Here is a 17690-nt window from a genome sequence, read left to right as displayed (position 1 = left end):
TCTCCCTGATTTCCAGCTCTATTCACTGTCCTATCTCTACATTAAAGGCACAAAAAGTAAATATTTAAAAACAGACAAAAAAAAATCTGATCTGAGCAATAAATCCAAACATACAGTACAGTGTGAACATACAGTCATAAATACAAGGGTGTGCAGTGTCGCCGCAGTCCTTCCCGGTCCATACATGAGCAATCGCGTCCCCCCCCCCCCCGGGAAGAAAATGCACCAGATGCCACTGGTTATGTTTCTAATAATGCCAAAATTATAAATACCAATGGTTGTAACTGTGGCAGCTAGAGTCAAGTGAGTGCAAATGTTCACTGCTGAAAGGGCCCAAACTCCCTATACTTTTTAAACTCCAAAATTAGGGACCTTTTGTGGGGCATTAACTCCATTTCCCTTCAGTGGAACATGCACTGAGATCCTCTTAAAGTCCCATACTTCCTGAGGTGAAAATGCAGGTTCACACAGTTGTTCGTGGTTGGGCCAGCAGATGTCAGTGTGCTTCATCAAGCAGCCCCTAACCGAGGCCAGCAGCTCTTCTTTCCTGCTGTTGTTTTTCTTGGTCTCTTCCTGTTTGGTTGCTTAGTTGTGAGAAACATGTTTGTCATGAAGTGTTCCTCTGACACAGCTCACCCACACCCTCTGACAGGACCGTGACAGTGGAGTTCTGGTAAGCGAGGAGAAAGATCTGCTGTTTTAAAAAAAATTGTCTTTTTAAAGTAACTTTCAAACAGTCAACTCTACTTTCTTTGTTTTTGTTTGCTCTCATGTCAACATTAACCCTTTCACTTTTGTTTATGCCAGCAAATTACTTGTTTTAACTCTTGGGTTAGCCCAACCCACCCTACCCTAAAAAAAGAATCCTGAAAACATAAAATAACCTTTTTTTTTTTTTTTTTAGAGTTTATCTGAGGCCAAAAAAATATGACGTTTCATTGTTTGTGGCCAACAGACTATGAGCCCTTTGTGGAATAGAGTCTCTCTCACACACACTGAAGAGCTTTCTCTCTCTCTCACACACACACACACACACACACACACACACACACACACACACACACACACACACACACACACACACACACTGACACACACACAGCTGTGTGTCAGCGCACTCTGTCACTAACTGTAAGCCGGCCAAACTAGCTGACTGGGCACTTGTGAATCCCCAAGTAAAGCCACGGCACGGTCATGCCAGTAAAACCCAGAGACTAGTTTAAAAATAACTTGTTTCTGTCTGAGGGGACGGAGCAGAGACACACAGGTGAGTGAGCTCTCAGACATTTCATATGAATCTGTTTAATCTGATGCTGTTTGTTCTCTGTGGATCCTTCAGTGGCTGTCAGCCACATTATGATTATTGACGGCGTACAATCAGCGTCAGTCTGTGTGATCATCACTTGGAGGGATGCTGTGTTCTCTGTCTAGTAATAATAATAATAAGGTGAAGTTTAACTGATCATTCAAGTCTAGTATTAATGCTTTTGAAACGTTGAGTTGAACTATGACATTGTGATATAAAAAGACAGCTGATACTTTTGGCCGTCTCTTTATTCTGTTGAAGTAAAATTACATTTTTATTACCCGATGAATGGAATAGAAGATCAGTGGTTCAAAATCATCAATGAATACCGACAACCCTCGTCCTTATCGACTCGCCCTAGTCCTCAATTTTCAAGGAGACACTCTGCTTTTCATTTAAATGTCTGTTTGTTGTATTGTGTACTTTGTAACTGGTGGACCACACAAAAAGACAAATGTTTCTGTCCAGTACTGTAACAAAGTGTTTATGGAGGATTAAAACTCTAGATTGAAAGTCAAAGGGGCCGGCGGGTAGCTTAGTGGTTATGTCTCGAGCCCCATGTACAGAGGCTACAGTCCTCACTGCAAAGGCCGTGGGTTCAAATCCGACCTCTGCCCTTTGCTGCACGTCATCCCTCACTCTCTCCTCCCAACATTTCCTGTCTCTCTTCAGCTCTCCTGTATTAAATTACACATCACATGCTCGATGTTTTAGGGGAGTTCATATGAGTGTAGATGTTTGTTTTGATCAGGCGTCTGATGTCACGTGTATCAATCACGGGATGCTGCTTTGCATCAAATCTAATTTGAATTGTTGGCAGTGTTGTGACATCTTTTGCCGGAAGATTGTTAGCGAGGACTTGAAAGATCTTGGCCATATTTTTATTTTTATTTTTTTTAAAAGAGCCACTCAGAAGGCAAAAGCCGTCCTGGAAGACCCTCAGCACCGTCTGCATGCAGAGTTCGGACTTCACTCGTGTGAGGAGGGCCAGATCAATCAGATATCTGAGGTCATGTGTTCCTGCAGCAGCTGGGTTTTTAAAAAGGCTGGAGGCATTGTTTGTTGCTTGTACACTTATACTCTGGACTGTTGGTCTTTGTGTCTCACTCACGTCCATGATGATATCCGGTAGTTATGATGTGTATCATGGACCTCTAAATGGCCCCATCTGGGACAATAACAATTTTCAAATCCAATCTAAACTAGAGCTGGGAAATAAATCCAGTTTTAAGATTTATAAATATATTTTGAAACGAGGTATGGGGTAAGACAGAGTCACCTTAAACTACAGCGTTTAAGTTGTCCTGGAAGGTTTGAAAAGCAGGATGAAGGATCATTTGACGACTGTGTGCTCATGTTCCTCTGCTTAATGCTTCTGATGCGTTGATGGATGTAATATTTGTTTATTGTCTGTCTTTGTTCTCAGTCTGAGACGTTGATGCTGCTGTCTCCAGGACTCTCTTTAAAAGAGATCTTGTATCTTAAAGAGAATGTCTTCCTGGTAAAATAAAAAAAGACGATATCCTTTTTATAGAAATAAAGTTCATGTAGTGTTAAGATAACATTGTACGTTTTATTTCTCCTCTCACTGTCGGTCCCTCGTCACCCTGCTCCACCTCTCTGAGTCAAAGTTAAAAAACCCTGCATTACTAAACAGCTGCTACACACAGCTGGGTGTATTTGTTACGCAAGAAAGGAACATTTTAATTTAATTTAATTTACTGAAAGAGCATTTTTATTTAACATAATTATTGTTATTCACAAACAGGTAGTTCATTTTTATGTCATTGTGCAGCAGATATATATGTATGTATTGAACCTTTCATTAAACAATTTTAATACATTTATTTTAATAAGTTTTCAGACTATAACCCTGCACTGTAATTTTGACACTGTTTAATATTTATACAACTGTTTTTATATGTCAGCTTCTGTTTCAACTGCCTTTTTTCTTTTCTTTAAATTCATTACATTTGAACTAATTATTATTAAAGTCCGGAGAGGGGGCGGTTAATCTTTATTTAACCAGGTTGGTCCCTTTGAGGTTAAGAACCTCTTTTCTAAGGGAGACAGGCAGCAGCAAAAACACAAAGTCACAGACAGAAACACAAAGAGAGACAAAGTATTTTACAAAAAACACTTAAAGTTGCAATAAAAGAGAGAACCATCTATGAAATCTGGGAGTCAGTGGTTCAAGCAGTCGAGCTAAAAGCATCGACATCCTGTAGAATCTGCTTCCAGGTCTTTCATTTTTTTTAATTAGAAAACATTTAAGGACTCCAGCTCCTTGAGTTTTAATCATTCTGCAGCGACAGGGCGCTGATTTAACATCAAGAAAAACAAAAGAAAAACAACTTGTTTTTAAAAGAAAAACCCAGTTTGATCCTCACTGTGGTCCTTCTCTTTGGAAAACTAACTTCCTGTTGAGCTGCGGTCCATCACTACTGTCTCTACTTTTAAAGCAGAACTCAAAACTAATATTCTCCCAAGCATACTGATAGTTACTTTGTGTGTTTGTTTGTATGATTTGTTTGGTTCTTGATGTTTGTTTTGCGGTGTGTATGACTTTATTAATTTGATTTCTGTATCTTATTCATGACTGTGGAAAAAAAAATAAAACAGTATGCTGCATTTTTAACCTCAATGTAAAACACATTGAGCTTCCCTGTAATGAAATGTGCTTTAAAAATAAAAGATTCAGTATTGCTGTTTAAAACCTACTAAAACATAAGAAAATGATTTAGAAAAAACGATGAAAGACTGAATAATTGCACATTAATTGGTAGTTATAATAAAAATAGGTTGCTGCCCTTAAATCCAAATTGTCCCCAGACGCAGAAAGCTCTCACAGGAGTGACCTGGTTACAGTTTTCACGCTCATGCTCTGATGTGTTTGAATAATAACCTGCTCTGAACACCTTCTCGCAGCGTGTACCGTCATCTCATCATTTATCATTCCTGATAACTGAAAATTCTGCATAGCGTGTGTTTTTCCACTCCGTATCTGCCCGTCCTATCGGCATGCATCGCTCACGTTCAGCGGTTTTACGGTAGAACAGGTGTGCTGTTTGAGGGTTGCAGACCTTTGGAGCAGAGCGGGGCGAGCTTATCACAGGGTCAAAGGTCAAAAAATGAGACAAAAACAAGCAGCCAGGATGAGAGCGTGTCGTCAGTATCTGAGTCTGTGTGTGGGAGAGGAGCTTGTTTTTCCGTAAACCTCACAGGGTTAGTGACTCACTGTTTTCTTTTTCTTTTTAATTATAAAAATGAGGCCGATGTGACAGAGAGGACGCTCACCCTCAGTGAGGGGAAATTCTTGTAATTTATTTTTTACTTGACAGAGAAACAGAGACTCTGTGTGTGGAGATCAGTGCTCACTTACACTGTGCTCCACTGTTCAGTCTCAGACGTGAAAGCAGCAGCTGGTGTAATAACACAAAGTCTTCTGCAGTGCTGGGTGACGTCCAATCAGAGCACAAACAGCACGTAACCTCCACACGGACCTGCATCCCTGTTGTGTCAATTCTGCCACGTCTACTTTAACATCCGCGTGTCTGTGACTGTGTTAGAGCAATGAGCAATTCCATTTATGTTCATTCATGAATAGTTTTAATATTAAAGATAATGTGTATTTAATTCAGCGTTTCAGCGTCTTAATGAGGATGTGCTGCTTGATTTGATTTAAATGTAGGACCAAGGGAAGGACTTTTTTTAAGGATTCAGTTCAGAGATGCAGCGATCCACTTTTTTCAGTTACATTTGTACCGATACTGATTCTGATATTTGTTCATGATAAATAGTTTTATTGCTGTTGTTGATGTTATGTGTGAGGCCACTCAAAGCTGTAATAGACCCGGCATTGCATTGCATTGTGCTGACCTCACATACAAACAGGAAGCAGCAACAGCTGTCAGGTTTTCAAATTAAATGTTTTAAACTGAAGTGATCATATAGAAGGAGCTGTTTAATCTCGTCTGAACGTCACGAAGACGATTTGTTGACACTTCTTACAGTTTGGTCTAAACGTCTTCAGTGTGAGACTGAGCGAGCCGAGAATATTTAAAGTGAGCAACCATCTTTCTTGACCTGTGACATTGATCGGCACCCTCAGTCCGATATCCGATTACGTCAATATCGGACCCGATAGCGATATTAGATCATATCAGTCCCATCTCTTATTCGTTTATCTTTTAGTCTTTGAAATATCAAAAATATTGCAGAAAATGTGAGTCACAGTTTCCCTGATTCCCTAAAAATTAAATGTTTCATTCAACAAAAAGTCCAAACCTTCAACATTGCAGTTTCATCTTGAAAATCCTCAAATTCCAAATATCTGACGAGATATTGTTTTGTTTTTTTTACTAAATAGCGTCCTTGAAAAGATTAAAGATTAATAGATCTTTAAAATAGTATTGATTTGTTCCCCCTCTGGCTTCTCCCTCTTCTTTTCAGTAAAGTTACAAACTGTCAGCTCTGATGTTGTAACTGTTTGACTTTTTGGGGATTTTGCAACTTTGAGATGAAGAAATAACTTTCTGGAATGCTAACAGCCTTTGGATTGTTTTGTCACTTAATAGTTCAAAGTTTATTTATCAAAACAAGATTTTTAAGTACATGAATAATAAAAGAATCATTAGTTGTAAAGTGATGAAGAAAAACTCAAACATTCATCTAATTTATGGGTAGAAAATAAATGGTGTTTGATTTTTTAAATTTTTGAACTTATAAAAAAACTAATCAAATGAATTCACAACAAAAGAAGGAAAAGTCTACGTCCTTCATTCGCTGTTACATTTGACCTGCCTGAAAAAGGTGCCTTGCTCAAGGGCACCTAGGCAGTGGTGCACCCTCTACAGCTACCAGACTAATTACCAGACTTGGTCCGCACCAGGAGGACCCAACAGACTGAGCTCCTGCCGCCCCCATAGATAGATAGATACTTTATTGTCATTGTATAACTAGAGAGCAACGCCCCGCTGGATAAAACACCGAGGTGATCGTTATCGACTGATCGACACGTCTCTCTGCTCATCTCAGAGCTGTCAGATAGAAACTTTATAGTTTAGGACCCAGACGGTTCAAAAGACATTTCTTTAGAGTGAATAGACACAACCTGAAACATGTTTTTTCTCTATTTACAATCTTTCCAGCGTGGGGTGTTAAAGTAGCCGTCCCGTACAGCAGCATTACAAATATGACAAATCTGGTTACGTATATAAAAATACATTTGTAGTTGTACTTAAAAAAACAGAGTTGTGCAGGATTGAAAGAGTGGAGAAGTAGCTAAAATACAGTAACGGCATTAATAACAAATATTCAGTGAGTTTTAATGTTCTGATTGTGATCTTCTGTCAGTTTGCAGACCAAATAGAATCGTTGATTTAATGTGGAGGTCACATTGAAGTCAGTCATGAAATAATCACAAATTGAAACTGAAGACAGAAGAACTCAATCACACAATTCACAGTTTGAGAGTAATAGTAATAAGCTACTGCCATGAATTATTTTTTAAGCAAACATGCTGCTAAAAGTCGTCTCCTTCAGTTTGAGGACGATCTGTTTTTTCTCTTTTGCGTTCATCTGTAAACTCAATATTTGAGATTTGACTTCCCATTGAATCAAATGTTTGAAGTGGATGCTGGAAAAATGTGATTGGTATTTATTTAGCTATTTTCTGTCATTTTTCTAAGACCCAAACAAAAAATGATTGAAATTCATATCATGCAAACAGTTCATCACTTATTTAACTTCTTTCTAGTTGCAGCCTCGGCCTATTTTCACAAGTGTTTGTGATCAATCGCATGCAAATTAAACGGTCAACATTGGGCGAGTCTCAGACAGTCTTGCATTTAAATGAAATGCCAGAAAGTGACAAAGACAGTGATGAAGTCAAGAGGTACTCATAGATTAGAAGTCGGATCTAATCAGTACTCGGCTTCTCTCCTTCTTCATGTCTTAAGCCTGTATCTGTGTGTCTCTGCAGTGTCATGGCCCAGTCGGAGGACAGAGTGAGCGCATGGAGCTGTAAGCAGGTGGCTCAGTGGCTGCAGGAGGAAGGATTCGGGGAGTATGTCGAGTTATTGTGCACCCAGCACCGCCTGGACGGCCTCACTCTGCTGGCTCTGACTGAGGCCGACCTGCGAGGACCCCCGCTGGGCCTCTCTGTGCTGGGAGACATCAAGAGGCTGACCATCGCCCTGCGCCGGCTCCAGAGGCAGAACCAGAACCAGCTGGAGGAGCTGGGTCTCCGGCCTACAGACACGCTCCCTCCCGTGGACTCCGGAGGCCTCGAGTGGCGGTGCGATCGAGCTGAGAGGAGGTTCAACGCAGGAGATCGCTCGTGTAACGGGACCGAGCTGAGATTGAGGAATGGACACAGTTCTGGATACAATTCAGAAGACGCACTTTGTCACACACACTCCAACGGACGGTGTCGGCAGCACCGGGTCCTGTCGATGTCAGGTCGATTGGACCCGGAGGTGTGGAAAACGGTCGTCAGTGCCTTTTACGTGTTCTTTGTGTTTGGTTTCACGTCTTTTGTCATGGTCATCGTGCACGAGCGAGTCCCGGACACAAGGACGTACCCACCGCTGCCTGACATATTCCTGGACAGGTAGAAGTCCATAGTACATTCACACCTTCTCCTGCGCTCATATCTAATCTACCCGCTGACACATCTGCATGTTCTTGTTCTCCGTCAGTGTTCCCAGAATCCCCTGGGCTTTTGCCATGGCTGAAGCTTGTGGTCTCATCTTGTGTTACATGTTTCTGTTGATCCTCCTCCTCCACAAACACAGGTAATCAACGGTTTTAAGCTGTCCCTGTGTCTTGTAATTATGTGCGCAAATAGACCCCATCAAAGCTGAGAAACTATAGTAATCCTAATGCAAATATGTTCATTTTCTTATTCGATCATATATGGGTCAGATAAGGCTAAGTACACACGTTCTTTACTTAAGGAGTACGGATACCTGTTTACAAAAAGGCTCACGCTAAAGTCGAGGTGCTGTTTCTAGGAGAGAAAAAAGGAGGCCAATTAAAAGTGCGCTCACGGCATGAAAGTAAAGAGTAACCCTCTAAAGGACGTTTTCACCGGCTGTCTCTGTGCAAAGCGAACTGAAGCTTGCATCGTGGTATGGAGACTTTTAAACCTGGATCATGATAACTGCTAATTTAAAAAAAAAAAAAAAACAGCTCACTAAAATAGTCCAATATGCAGAGAAGTTTGTTGGGGAACATGGCTGCACAGTAACTCACACTGTCATTGTTATAGCAATATGAGCACTGCAATTAAGACATCGCTAAAGTTTGAATTCATTCTAATGAGTATGACAATTATTTTATGTACAGAAGAAATGTGAATTTAACAATCAGCCTGATTATAACCTTTGGATATAAAGGCCATGCGTTTGCACCATTTAAAAATACCAAAGCAAGTTATCATCTACCCTCACATTAACTCCTGCAAACGTAGTTTAAAAAAAAAAAAAAAAAAACTCCTTTAATTTATTTTGGATTTAAGATAATAAAGATAAGATTCTTTGTTGAACCTCAGGGTGGGAAGTCCATCGTTGCAGTAGCACAAAGACAAGTAGCGAGTAGGTAGTACAAAATAAAAATGGAAACAGAACAGATGAGATAAATACAAATAAAATAAGAGGTATTTACAACTGGAATATTAAAGGAGTGAAGTGAACTATACTGGACAATGAAGACATTTTGTGCGGTAAATCGCAAGGGACGTGTTGCATACATACCAATACTTATTTCATCAAAGTATGACAGGCTGCAGATATATATATAGAAACAGTGGGTTTTAGTTCAAATGAACTTTTCAAGATTTGATTATTATTATACTTCATACCCTTATCTCACACGTTGCATATTTTTCTCATATCCTGCAGGCCTAGTGGGAGAGTCTTTTTTTCTGTCAATCTGCTTCTTCATAGTCCACAGTTTGCTTAACTTTACGACGTTTTCTTGTCATGGCACGTTATGGCTACGACACGCGTGTCAAACAGTGAAGGTAACGAAAAGGAATTTTGTTTTTCTGCGGAGGTTTTCACATCCACTCGTGTTGAATTCAGCCTGGATGTCTTGAAAGAAATGTTGCAAAACAATAAATATATAAATCCACTATTGGCCTCTAATGCATCGAATCTGAATTTATGAGCCTGTTTGGAAAATGTTAGGTGAAAAAAGTGTAGATATTCGACTTTAAACGTATGGGGTAGTAGTCAAAGGGTGTAAGAGAAAAATCAACTTTAGTAAGGAGCAGATACCTGAAAACTCTCCCCGTACTGTACAGAAGTTCCTGTACTTTGATACTCCCTGAACTCTGAAGTCAGTTTTTTAACTGATTGTATTTTTTGTTTCCGTTCAGGTCGATTCTCCTCAGACGGTTGTGCTCTTTAATGGGAACCGTTTTTCTGCTCCGTTGCTGCACCATGTTTGTCACCTCGCTCTCGGTGCCTGGGCAGCACCTGAAATGTGCCAGCAAGGTGGGAAACACGGGAGATCATTATTATTATTAGTCGTCACTTTCCAGGCCTTGATTCTTGTTGCTGTTAAGGAGAGTGAGAGTGACGTCGTCTTTTTCCCCAGTAATCCCAGTTGATAACTGGTGAGCTGCTGCCACTCGCTGATAACCGTTTCCTTTTGTTCCCCCAGACGTACGGTGACACTTTGGGGAAGATTCAGAGGGCGCTGGCGATTTGGAGCGGCTTTGGAATGACTCTGACGGGTGTCCAGACATGTGGAGATTACATGTTCAGTGGACACACTGTTGTCATCACGCTGCTCAACTTCTTTGTAACTGAATGTGAGTATTTATACGTGTATGCCTTCAAAAAACAGAATGTATGACTTTAGATTACATGTGACCTTTTATTAAGGTTAGAGCTGACATGAACGTAATTTTTCTTACTGTCAACCAATCACATGAAAAGGTCAAAACCCCTAAAGTGATAGTCCATATCTCACAGCTTTCTGGCTTCCCTTACTCGATGGTTCTTTCTGAAGAAGTCTTTGAAATATGATCAAATTTAAGCCTACTCTGCACATGCACCCCTGAAAATTTCAGGGCGGGCTTCCCCTGAAATCGTCCTCACAGCGGGAGACGTTCCCTGTCAGACAGGAGGCTCTGTACTCAGGAGGCGGGACACGACCTACAGTAGGAAGGATGACGCTTAAAGGGCAAACAAAGCAACAGAGTCTGACGCTATAAAGGGCATTTTTGTGCCTTTACATTAACGCCACGTGTTGTCGAGCGTATTCAAAGTGTCGACAAGTGAACACTAAAGAAACATCCTTGACAGCAGAGAGGAATATGAAGCACCGGTTTCTCACTGGTTGTGTTTCATAAACGTCATCAAACCCAACCCGCTTGCTTGTTTTGAATTTACCTTAAAAATGTGCCACTGCCTTCTCACATCAGCTCACTCCGACTCATGAGGGGAAAAAAAAACCTTGAAAATGTTTTGATGAGTTTTATGCATGTGTGAAAACATTCACTTTTAAGCCAGAGTTAATCAAACAGGAATAATCGCCGTATTCATTTAAAACTTTTAAAAGCTGCTGGTTTACAAATGTTTTGAGTACGAGGGTGAAGGATGGGCAAAAGAGCAAAAGATATGCTCATGACCTTTTTTCTATCTTGATCAAAAGGTTATTTATGAAGCCACAGTTCTCTAACTTTAAGAAGTTAAAGTTGTGTTTAAACATCTAATAGACTAAATTCTTTTTTTTTTTAAGTAAAGGCAATTAAAATAAATAAATTAAAACTCCTGCAGGCTTTTTTATATGCATCATTTTTCTTTTTTGCACCATGAAAAGCCTTTCCTCTGATCCACTCCAAAAGCTCTTTTTCAGTCTCTCTTTTTGTTTCTTTTTGATCTTAACATTTACTGAACTCTGAGTAAAACCAAATATTATTTGAACTTTTTTTAAATGTTCAGCTATAACTATCAGCCAGTAATTATTTCTTAATCCTTTATTTGATGCTGTGTAAGCTTTTTTTTTGAGCCAACATATTTCTGTATTTAGAACGGGAAAATATGAACTTAGATTTTGTTGAGGATTCATTTGTCCGGTTTTCTCTTTTTGTCATAACAGATTTGGACAAGCAATATAAAAGTGTTTGTTACCTGTTGATCCAAACTTTACCTTTCCAATAATTGTTTACAATTTGTTTCTTATTTTTCGACGCGATGCTGGATAAAGCAGACTTTTTTTTAATGCAGACTGTGAATAGAGATTATCTGGTCATAAATGAACACAGGTTAGTCATCATATGACCGTCCACAGCAGCTTTGTAAAAATGATTAGAACACTAATTTAAGTGTTTTTTTTGTTTTTATTCATTTATCAGTAAAAACGACTACGGAAGCCCTAAGCAGACAAACATCAATACAATATAATTAAATTAATTTACCCTTAATAACAAGTCAATTTCTGGTCTTCTTTTTCTTGTTATCATGAGACAACAATGATGGTGTTCCCGTGGTAACAAGTTACATTTTGATTAAATTAACTCCATATTATAGAAAATACAGAATTTTTATCCTCAAATAACAACATGAATACGTTTAATAAATCACAAGAAAACATCCCAAATGTGAATGTTCTCACAGGATGACGCAGTGAACTAAAATGTGTGGCTGTATGTCATGCTTACACACACCAACCACGACTCACAAGTGACAAACGGCCCACTCTCTACACCCCCACTTTAAGAAAAAGGTCTAAAAACAGACACATAAATAAAGAGGGAGACGAGCTCGGGTACGTCCAAACTTAAAATGCATCCATTGAGCTGCGGTCTTTGAGCTTTGCCGTTTGATATTTAACTTCCGCGCTGGCTGTTTTAAAAAGCTTTTAGAAAGTGCCGATGTTGTACAAAAATCGCTTTGACATGCCAACCTCATCAACAATAATCCGGCTGTGAAAAATGATTTTGTCAGGAAAGTACCCATCATATGTGACTTCATAATGCATTTAGCTTCTGATGCAAGGTGATCAGACTTAAGTCGTTTGTGATAAGCACTTCATAAAGTGAAGAATAGAGTCTAATCTATAAATTGTGATAGTTAGAAATAACCAAATTGTACTGATGTAATACTTCTAACTCCAGTAATAGATGTGATTAATAATGATTCATTAATCACAAAGCCTGAAATGTATTCAGCTTATTCTTTTTAATTGCTTGACGGCACTCATATTAATTTTTCCTCATTCTGTCGCACCGCAGACACTCCACGGACCTGGAATATGATCCACACCATCTCCTGGGTGTTAAACCTGTTTGGGATCTTCTTCATCCTGGCTGCTCACGAGCACTACTCCATCGACGTGTTCATCGCCTTCTACATCACCACCCGCCTCTTCCTCTACTACCACACCTTAGCCAACACTCGGGCCTACCAGCACAGCCGCAGAGCTCGCATCTGGTTCCCGATGTTCTCCTTCTTTGAGTGCAATGTGAACGGACCGGTCCCCAACCAGTACCACTGGCCCTTCAACAAACCGGCCTTCATGAAAACTCTCATTGGGTAGAAATACACTTCATGCAGTATTCACCGACTCTACTATTAAAAACCCAAATGATCCTCGTTTTACTTGAAATGCTGCTTCCCACCTACGGTTGGATTTACATGGAAGTGTTTGTGCTTCGTCTGTTTGAGCAGATGATCTTTGTTTTATCAAATTGTTTATGTTCTGAGGAGTTTAAAATACCAAGAAAAGAAGACTCACCACATTGAAATGCCACGTAAGCTGCTAGCATCCCGTTGCATCTCATCCCAAAAAGTTTGTTTGAACATAGTTCTGCCTCTGACTCGGCAAATAGTCGATTGTATTTTCAGATTTTCCGGGTTGGGGTCATCGGGCGGTCAGTTTGTTGGGACAAACGGCCAGCATGTTTCTCATTAAAAGTAAAAAAAAAAGGCCTTGCAGCAGTTCCAGCAGCGCTGAAGCTCCCATAGCAACCAAAATCAGTGACTGAAGAGACCCGCTGTGTTGGTGGAAACGAGAAAGCACAAAGTCGGCTCTCAGCTTTGAAGTAGTTCAGCGCTTGATCTAACATTTACGTGACATTTACATTTTGCACCAGACACATTTGTACACGTTAGTGAACCGTAAAGGTGCTAATGGGCGACTTGATATGCCGTCAAACAGAGCGTGGCTAGCTGTCCCCCCCTCCGTCTCCAGTCTGTATGGGAAGCTAAGCTAACAGGCTGCGGACAGTAGCATGATATTTACCGTACAGACATGAAAGTAACTGTGATCCTTTAATCTAACCGCCTCCACGAAAGCAAATGAGAGTATTTCCAAAGATGTCAAACAATTCTTCCAAATTGTGTCGCACGCTGCCAAGTGAAACAAAGAAACGAGGTTCATATAAGGCACGCGATCACACCATTTTTCATCTGTATTTTTTCATTCCTGTTCCACAATTTGAACCTTTAAAGTTCAAAAACTAACTTTAACCATTGTGAGAATTTAGACGCCTGTTTGGTAACTTCTACCAAAGGAAAATCAGAAACAGCAGGAAACACTCTTCCTCTGATCTACTTAAGAAAGGTTTTTGGTTCTTCGTTCTCAGCGTTATCTGAACTTTAGGACTTTATGTTGTTAACTTATGATCTTAATTGTTCCTCAAGTCTCCGGTGGTGGAGCCTCTTACATCCAGTTCAAATATTTGAACGTTTATTTAAATGTCTGGCTCCGTCGATCAGCCGTTATCTTGTTTTCTTAATCCTTAATTTGATGCTGCGTAATCTTTTTCTTTTTATATGAACACATTTTAATAATGTAATGAGAGTTTTTTTTAAGGAGGTGTTCGCACATCCAACTATCTCAGAAGGTAGGGCGACAAACTATTACTTGAGAAGAAAAAATCCTGCACACTACTCTTGCTAATTATCACCAGGTTATTAAGGCAAGGTAAGTTTATTTATGTAGCACATTTCAACAATGTTCAGTCCCTCTGAACCTTAACTTAGCGAGAGTTGTGCAAGGGATTTATTCTCTTTTCAAGTAATAAGTTAATGGGAAATATAAGGATGTGGGTTTTGTTGACGCTCGATTGCACAGTTTTCTCTCTTTGCACGGTACAGACGCTGCCTCTTTGTCATTACAGATGTTCACGAGCAGTATAAAAGTTTATGTTTACTGTGTCATGGTTGATCCAAACTTTATCTTTCCAATAATTGTTTACAATTTTTACTTTCTTTTGCAATGAGAGTTGTCGTATCTCTGCCTTTTTGCTTGGCGATTAAAGTTTACAAATGAGGGAAAACTGTTTGGGGTTTTTTCAGACTGACTGTGTCCTTGGCTGCGTTTTCATTTGTTCAATAAATTGATGAGATTGTAAAAAAAAAAAAATAATAACGTATGGAAAAACGCCCTGATTCAGAGAGGCGTAAACATTTTTGTCTTCATCAGCATTGCGTGCGTAACTGCTGCTCCCACCTTTAAGCAAATACCGAACAATAACAGTTACATCACTGTTCAAATTTGATCGATAAATACATAGGGATGCAACCCTCAATATAAAGCTCTCATCAGAACCTTTCAGACTCATCAGCTTCCGACAAATCGAAACAATCCCTCCTCATGACGATGGTATGTACTCAAACCTTTGAACAATTATTCTCTTCTGAAGTTTGGAGGTTCATTAAATGTCTTTTTTCTTTTTCCCCGCATCTTTAACTGTGATTGAGTCTTTTTTTCAATACAAAAAATAGAGTACACATTTAATTTTTGATACAATAAAACTTTAAAATGTCTTAAATCTGTCAGAGTAAATTAAATTAACAACCAAATGTTTACTGAATATGAAAACAAGTCTCAAAGCTCACTGCATAATTTACAACCTAATGACTTATTGTCCCCTTTGTACTATTAGAGATGGTGGTTAAAAAAAGGTTCAAACCAAATATTAAAACAGTGATTGCTTCATTCAAATAATGATTTAAACTATTACATAAATACAAATATTGTTGCTATGATCAAATAATTTAAAGTCCACTACGAGCCTCATTTCAACTTAAAATAACATGCCATAATAAATGACATTTCACTGGGATATTATCTTGATGTTGTTTAACAAATGAAGATTAGTTGCTTCAAAAAAAAATGTCCAAACTTTGTTGTAGACTTTAAAGTTTCCATTCATCTTGATGTCAAATTGCCCCTTTGTGTGATTCTGGATCATTTGCAATGAGACACAGACACATAGCCTCGTATTTCACTTTAAAACAAATCAGTTTCATATTCTGTCTTCATTTTTGGGTTTGCTCATTATAAGAACAGCTTTTCATTTTTCTATTTCAGACAAATCAAATTGTGTATTTCCTTTCAAAGCTTAGGGCAGGGGTCTCCAACAGGTAGCTCGGGAGCTACTGGTAGCACGCGGGCAGGTTTTCAGTAGCTCGCCTATAGGTTGACTGACTGTGTTAAAAATAAAAATAAAAATCTGACGACGGTAAATGCACCTCTTCCAACTATTCATATATTTGGCCCATAAAAACAAGTATGAAGTACTAATGTTTTATTGGACATTGATGTGAAATTAAGATTGTTGATAAGCATTGGCTTATTGCAATTTCACACATGTACAAACAGAAGCTTAATTCAGCTGAGCTATGTAAATAAATGCAAGCGATTTGATGCAAGTAGCCCTTGGCCACTTTCATTTTTTGAAAGCAGCTCTCAGATGAAAGAAGGTTGGAGACCCCTGGCTTAGGGTGTCTTCAAAAGGTTTGGATGAGTTGAATGGGATAAGTGCATTGATTCACCGCAGGCTCCATGCAGCGTGCATCACGTTCACAGGTGTCGGTCATTTTCTCTTCCAGGCTTCTCTCCGTGTCTTTGTTTTCCTGCTGGGACTGGTTGCCCTGAGTCACTCGTGCAGATTCAAGAAATTAAACATCAAGTTGGAAAAAGGAAAGATAATTTTTCCAAAGGGTAAGTCGACAATATCGCAAATGGCAAACAGCTTTTTTTCAGTTTTATTTGACAGAGGTTGGATCCAGCTGATGAAATAAACACACCGACCACATTATATTTAATAAATGTGTGTGAGCTTGAGAAGAGTGAACATTGATTTGATTTCTTGACATGCAGGCTGTGTGGATGATGACGGGAATCACCGTGCTTATGGAGAGTACTGGAAGAAAGACTGCAATGTCTTTCAATGCGTTCAGCTCGTGGGGATTCTTTGCATGCCCGGGTAAGATTTAAAAAAAATGCTTTGATTCATGAAAGTGCTTTTTAACCATTTACACAAATCTTCTCCTGGGGACTAGAATACAATTATTGATAACAGGGAGGGGGATCGACCCTCATGCATCACTTATTTAACGATCCAACCCTCAATTTCTTTAAAGATTTCTTTTTATGCCTTTATTGGAGACAGGACAGTGGATAGATTCTGAGATCAGAGAGAGAGAGAGAGTGGGGAGTGACATGCAGGAAAGGAGCCAGAGGTTTGATTCATAATCCAGATCACTTGCTTCGAGGACGACAGCCTCTGTACATGAGGCACACAAACTAACCACTAGGCCAATTTTTTTTAAAACTGACACTTTTCAGAGAGAGATTTTTCCAGCAGATCCTAAACGATTGAAATGCATAAGATTGTAAAGATGTTATAAGTAAAATGGCAGAAAAGTGTACTTGATTAGTCACACTGTAATCATCCAGGACTAACAAAGTTTGAGAGAAATTAAATAAAAATATGTCAGAATATATTTTGTGTTTACACAAGCTGACATATTTTTTCCTATTAGCCACAGGTGGATTATATGCTCAGGAAAGTAAGACTGTGAGAACACCTCGATGCATTCCTGCTTTCTCACACTGCAGTTAGTCTTAACTCAACCCCCCTCCCAGTCCTAATCATCTTTGTGCATTCTTCTATTTGAGCAAAATCAATCCAGGGAGACCATGTTGTTTTTCAAAGAGTGTAATGTTCCTTCTCTTTGCCATTCAGGATCCCTTCTCCCAGAACTCTTACCATTCCTGCCCACTGTGAGATGCTGGTCGATAAGAAAACCTGCAGCTTCAAGTTGGTGGAGAAAGCAAACAACTCAAATGAGTGTAACATGTTCTACATGTTTTCAAAAGGTTAAGTCCAAACTATCGATGCATGGCGTTTAAACACAGTGAATAACCATTAAAGAGAGACTCATCAACATTGCTCTTTGTCTTATTAGTTGTTGTTTTTTTACTTAAAATAAAAATGAAATTTGTTCCATCTCTGGTAATTCCTGCCAGCTCACATGCCTCATACAAGCAGGATGTTTGTTTGGAAGTTATTCCTCCCGGGGTTCACAGTTTACAATGTGTGCATTCATATTAAAAATCACAATAAAGTACAAAA

The 17690-nt window shown here is 39.2% G+C and overlaps 1 protein-coding gene across 3 annotated transcripts; it reads left to right on the top strand.

The window, feature by feature from the left end:
• The first annotated feature begins 537 nt into the window (after positions 1-537).
• Positions 538-14603, top strand: LOC132975230 (sphingomyelin synthase-related protein 1-like). 3 transcript variants are annotated; one of them, XM_061039647.1, is made up of 6 exons: positions 538-673; positions 7290-7919; positions 8008-8103; positions 9690-9807; positions 9977-10127; positions 12555-14603. In XM_061039647.1, exons 2-6 carry the CDS (start codon positions 7294-7296, stop codon positions 12857-12859), a joined length of 1296 nt encoding a protein of 431 aa, XP_060895630.1. In that variant the 5' UTR covers positions 538-673; positions 7290-7293; the 3' UTR covers positions 12860-14603. The 3 variants fall into 3 exon arrangements, with proteins under 3 accessions (XP_060895630.1, XP_060895631.1, XP_060895629.1); XM_061039648.1 differs by lacking the exon at positions 538-673 and adding an exon at positions 893-1267; XM_061039646.1 differs by lacking the exon at positions 538-673 and adding an exon at positions 4429-4531.
• The last annotated feature ends 3087 nt before the right edge of the window (positions 14604-17690 follow it).

The sequence above is a fragment of the Labrus mixtus genome, chromosome 6 (assembly GCF_963584025.1).
Source record: "Labrus mixtus chromosome 6, fLabMix1.1, whole genome shotgun sequence".
In the NCBI taxonomy this organism is placed as follows: Eukaryota; Metazoa; Chordata; class Actinopteri; order Labriformes; family Labridae; genus Labrus; species Labrus mixtus.
Note: the sequence above shows the minus strand (reverse complement) of the source record. Positions and strands in the feature narration are given on the sequence as shown.

Excerpts from the sequence above, each read along its gene's own strand:
- LOC132975230 (XM_061039647.1), top strand. The coding sequence starts at position 7,294 with ATGGCCCAGTCGGAGGACAGAGTGAGCGCATGGAGCTGTAAGCAGGTG. Across the intron at positions 7,920-8,007 it reads CCTGACATATTCCTGGACAG|TGTTCCCAGAATCCCCTGGG; the intron begins GTAGAAGTCCAT and ends GTTCTCCGTCAG. Across the intron at positions 10,128-12,554 it reads CAACTTCTTTGTAACTGAAT|ACACTCCACGGACCTGGAAT; the intron begins GTGAGTATTTAT and ends GTCGCACCGCAG.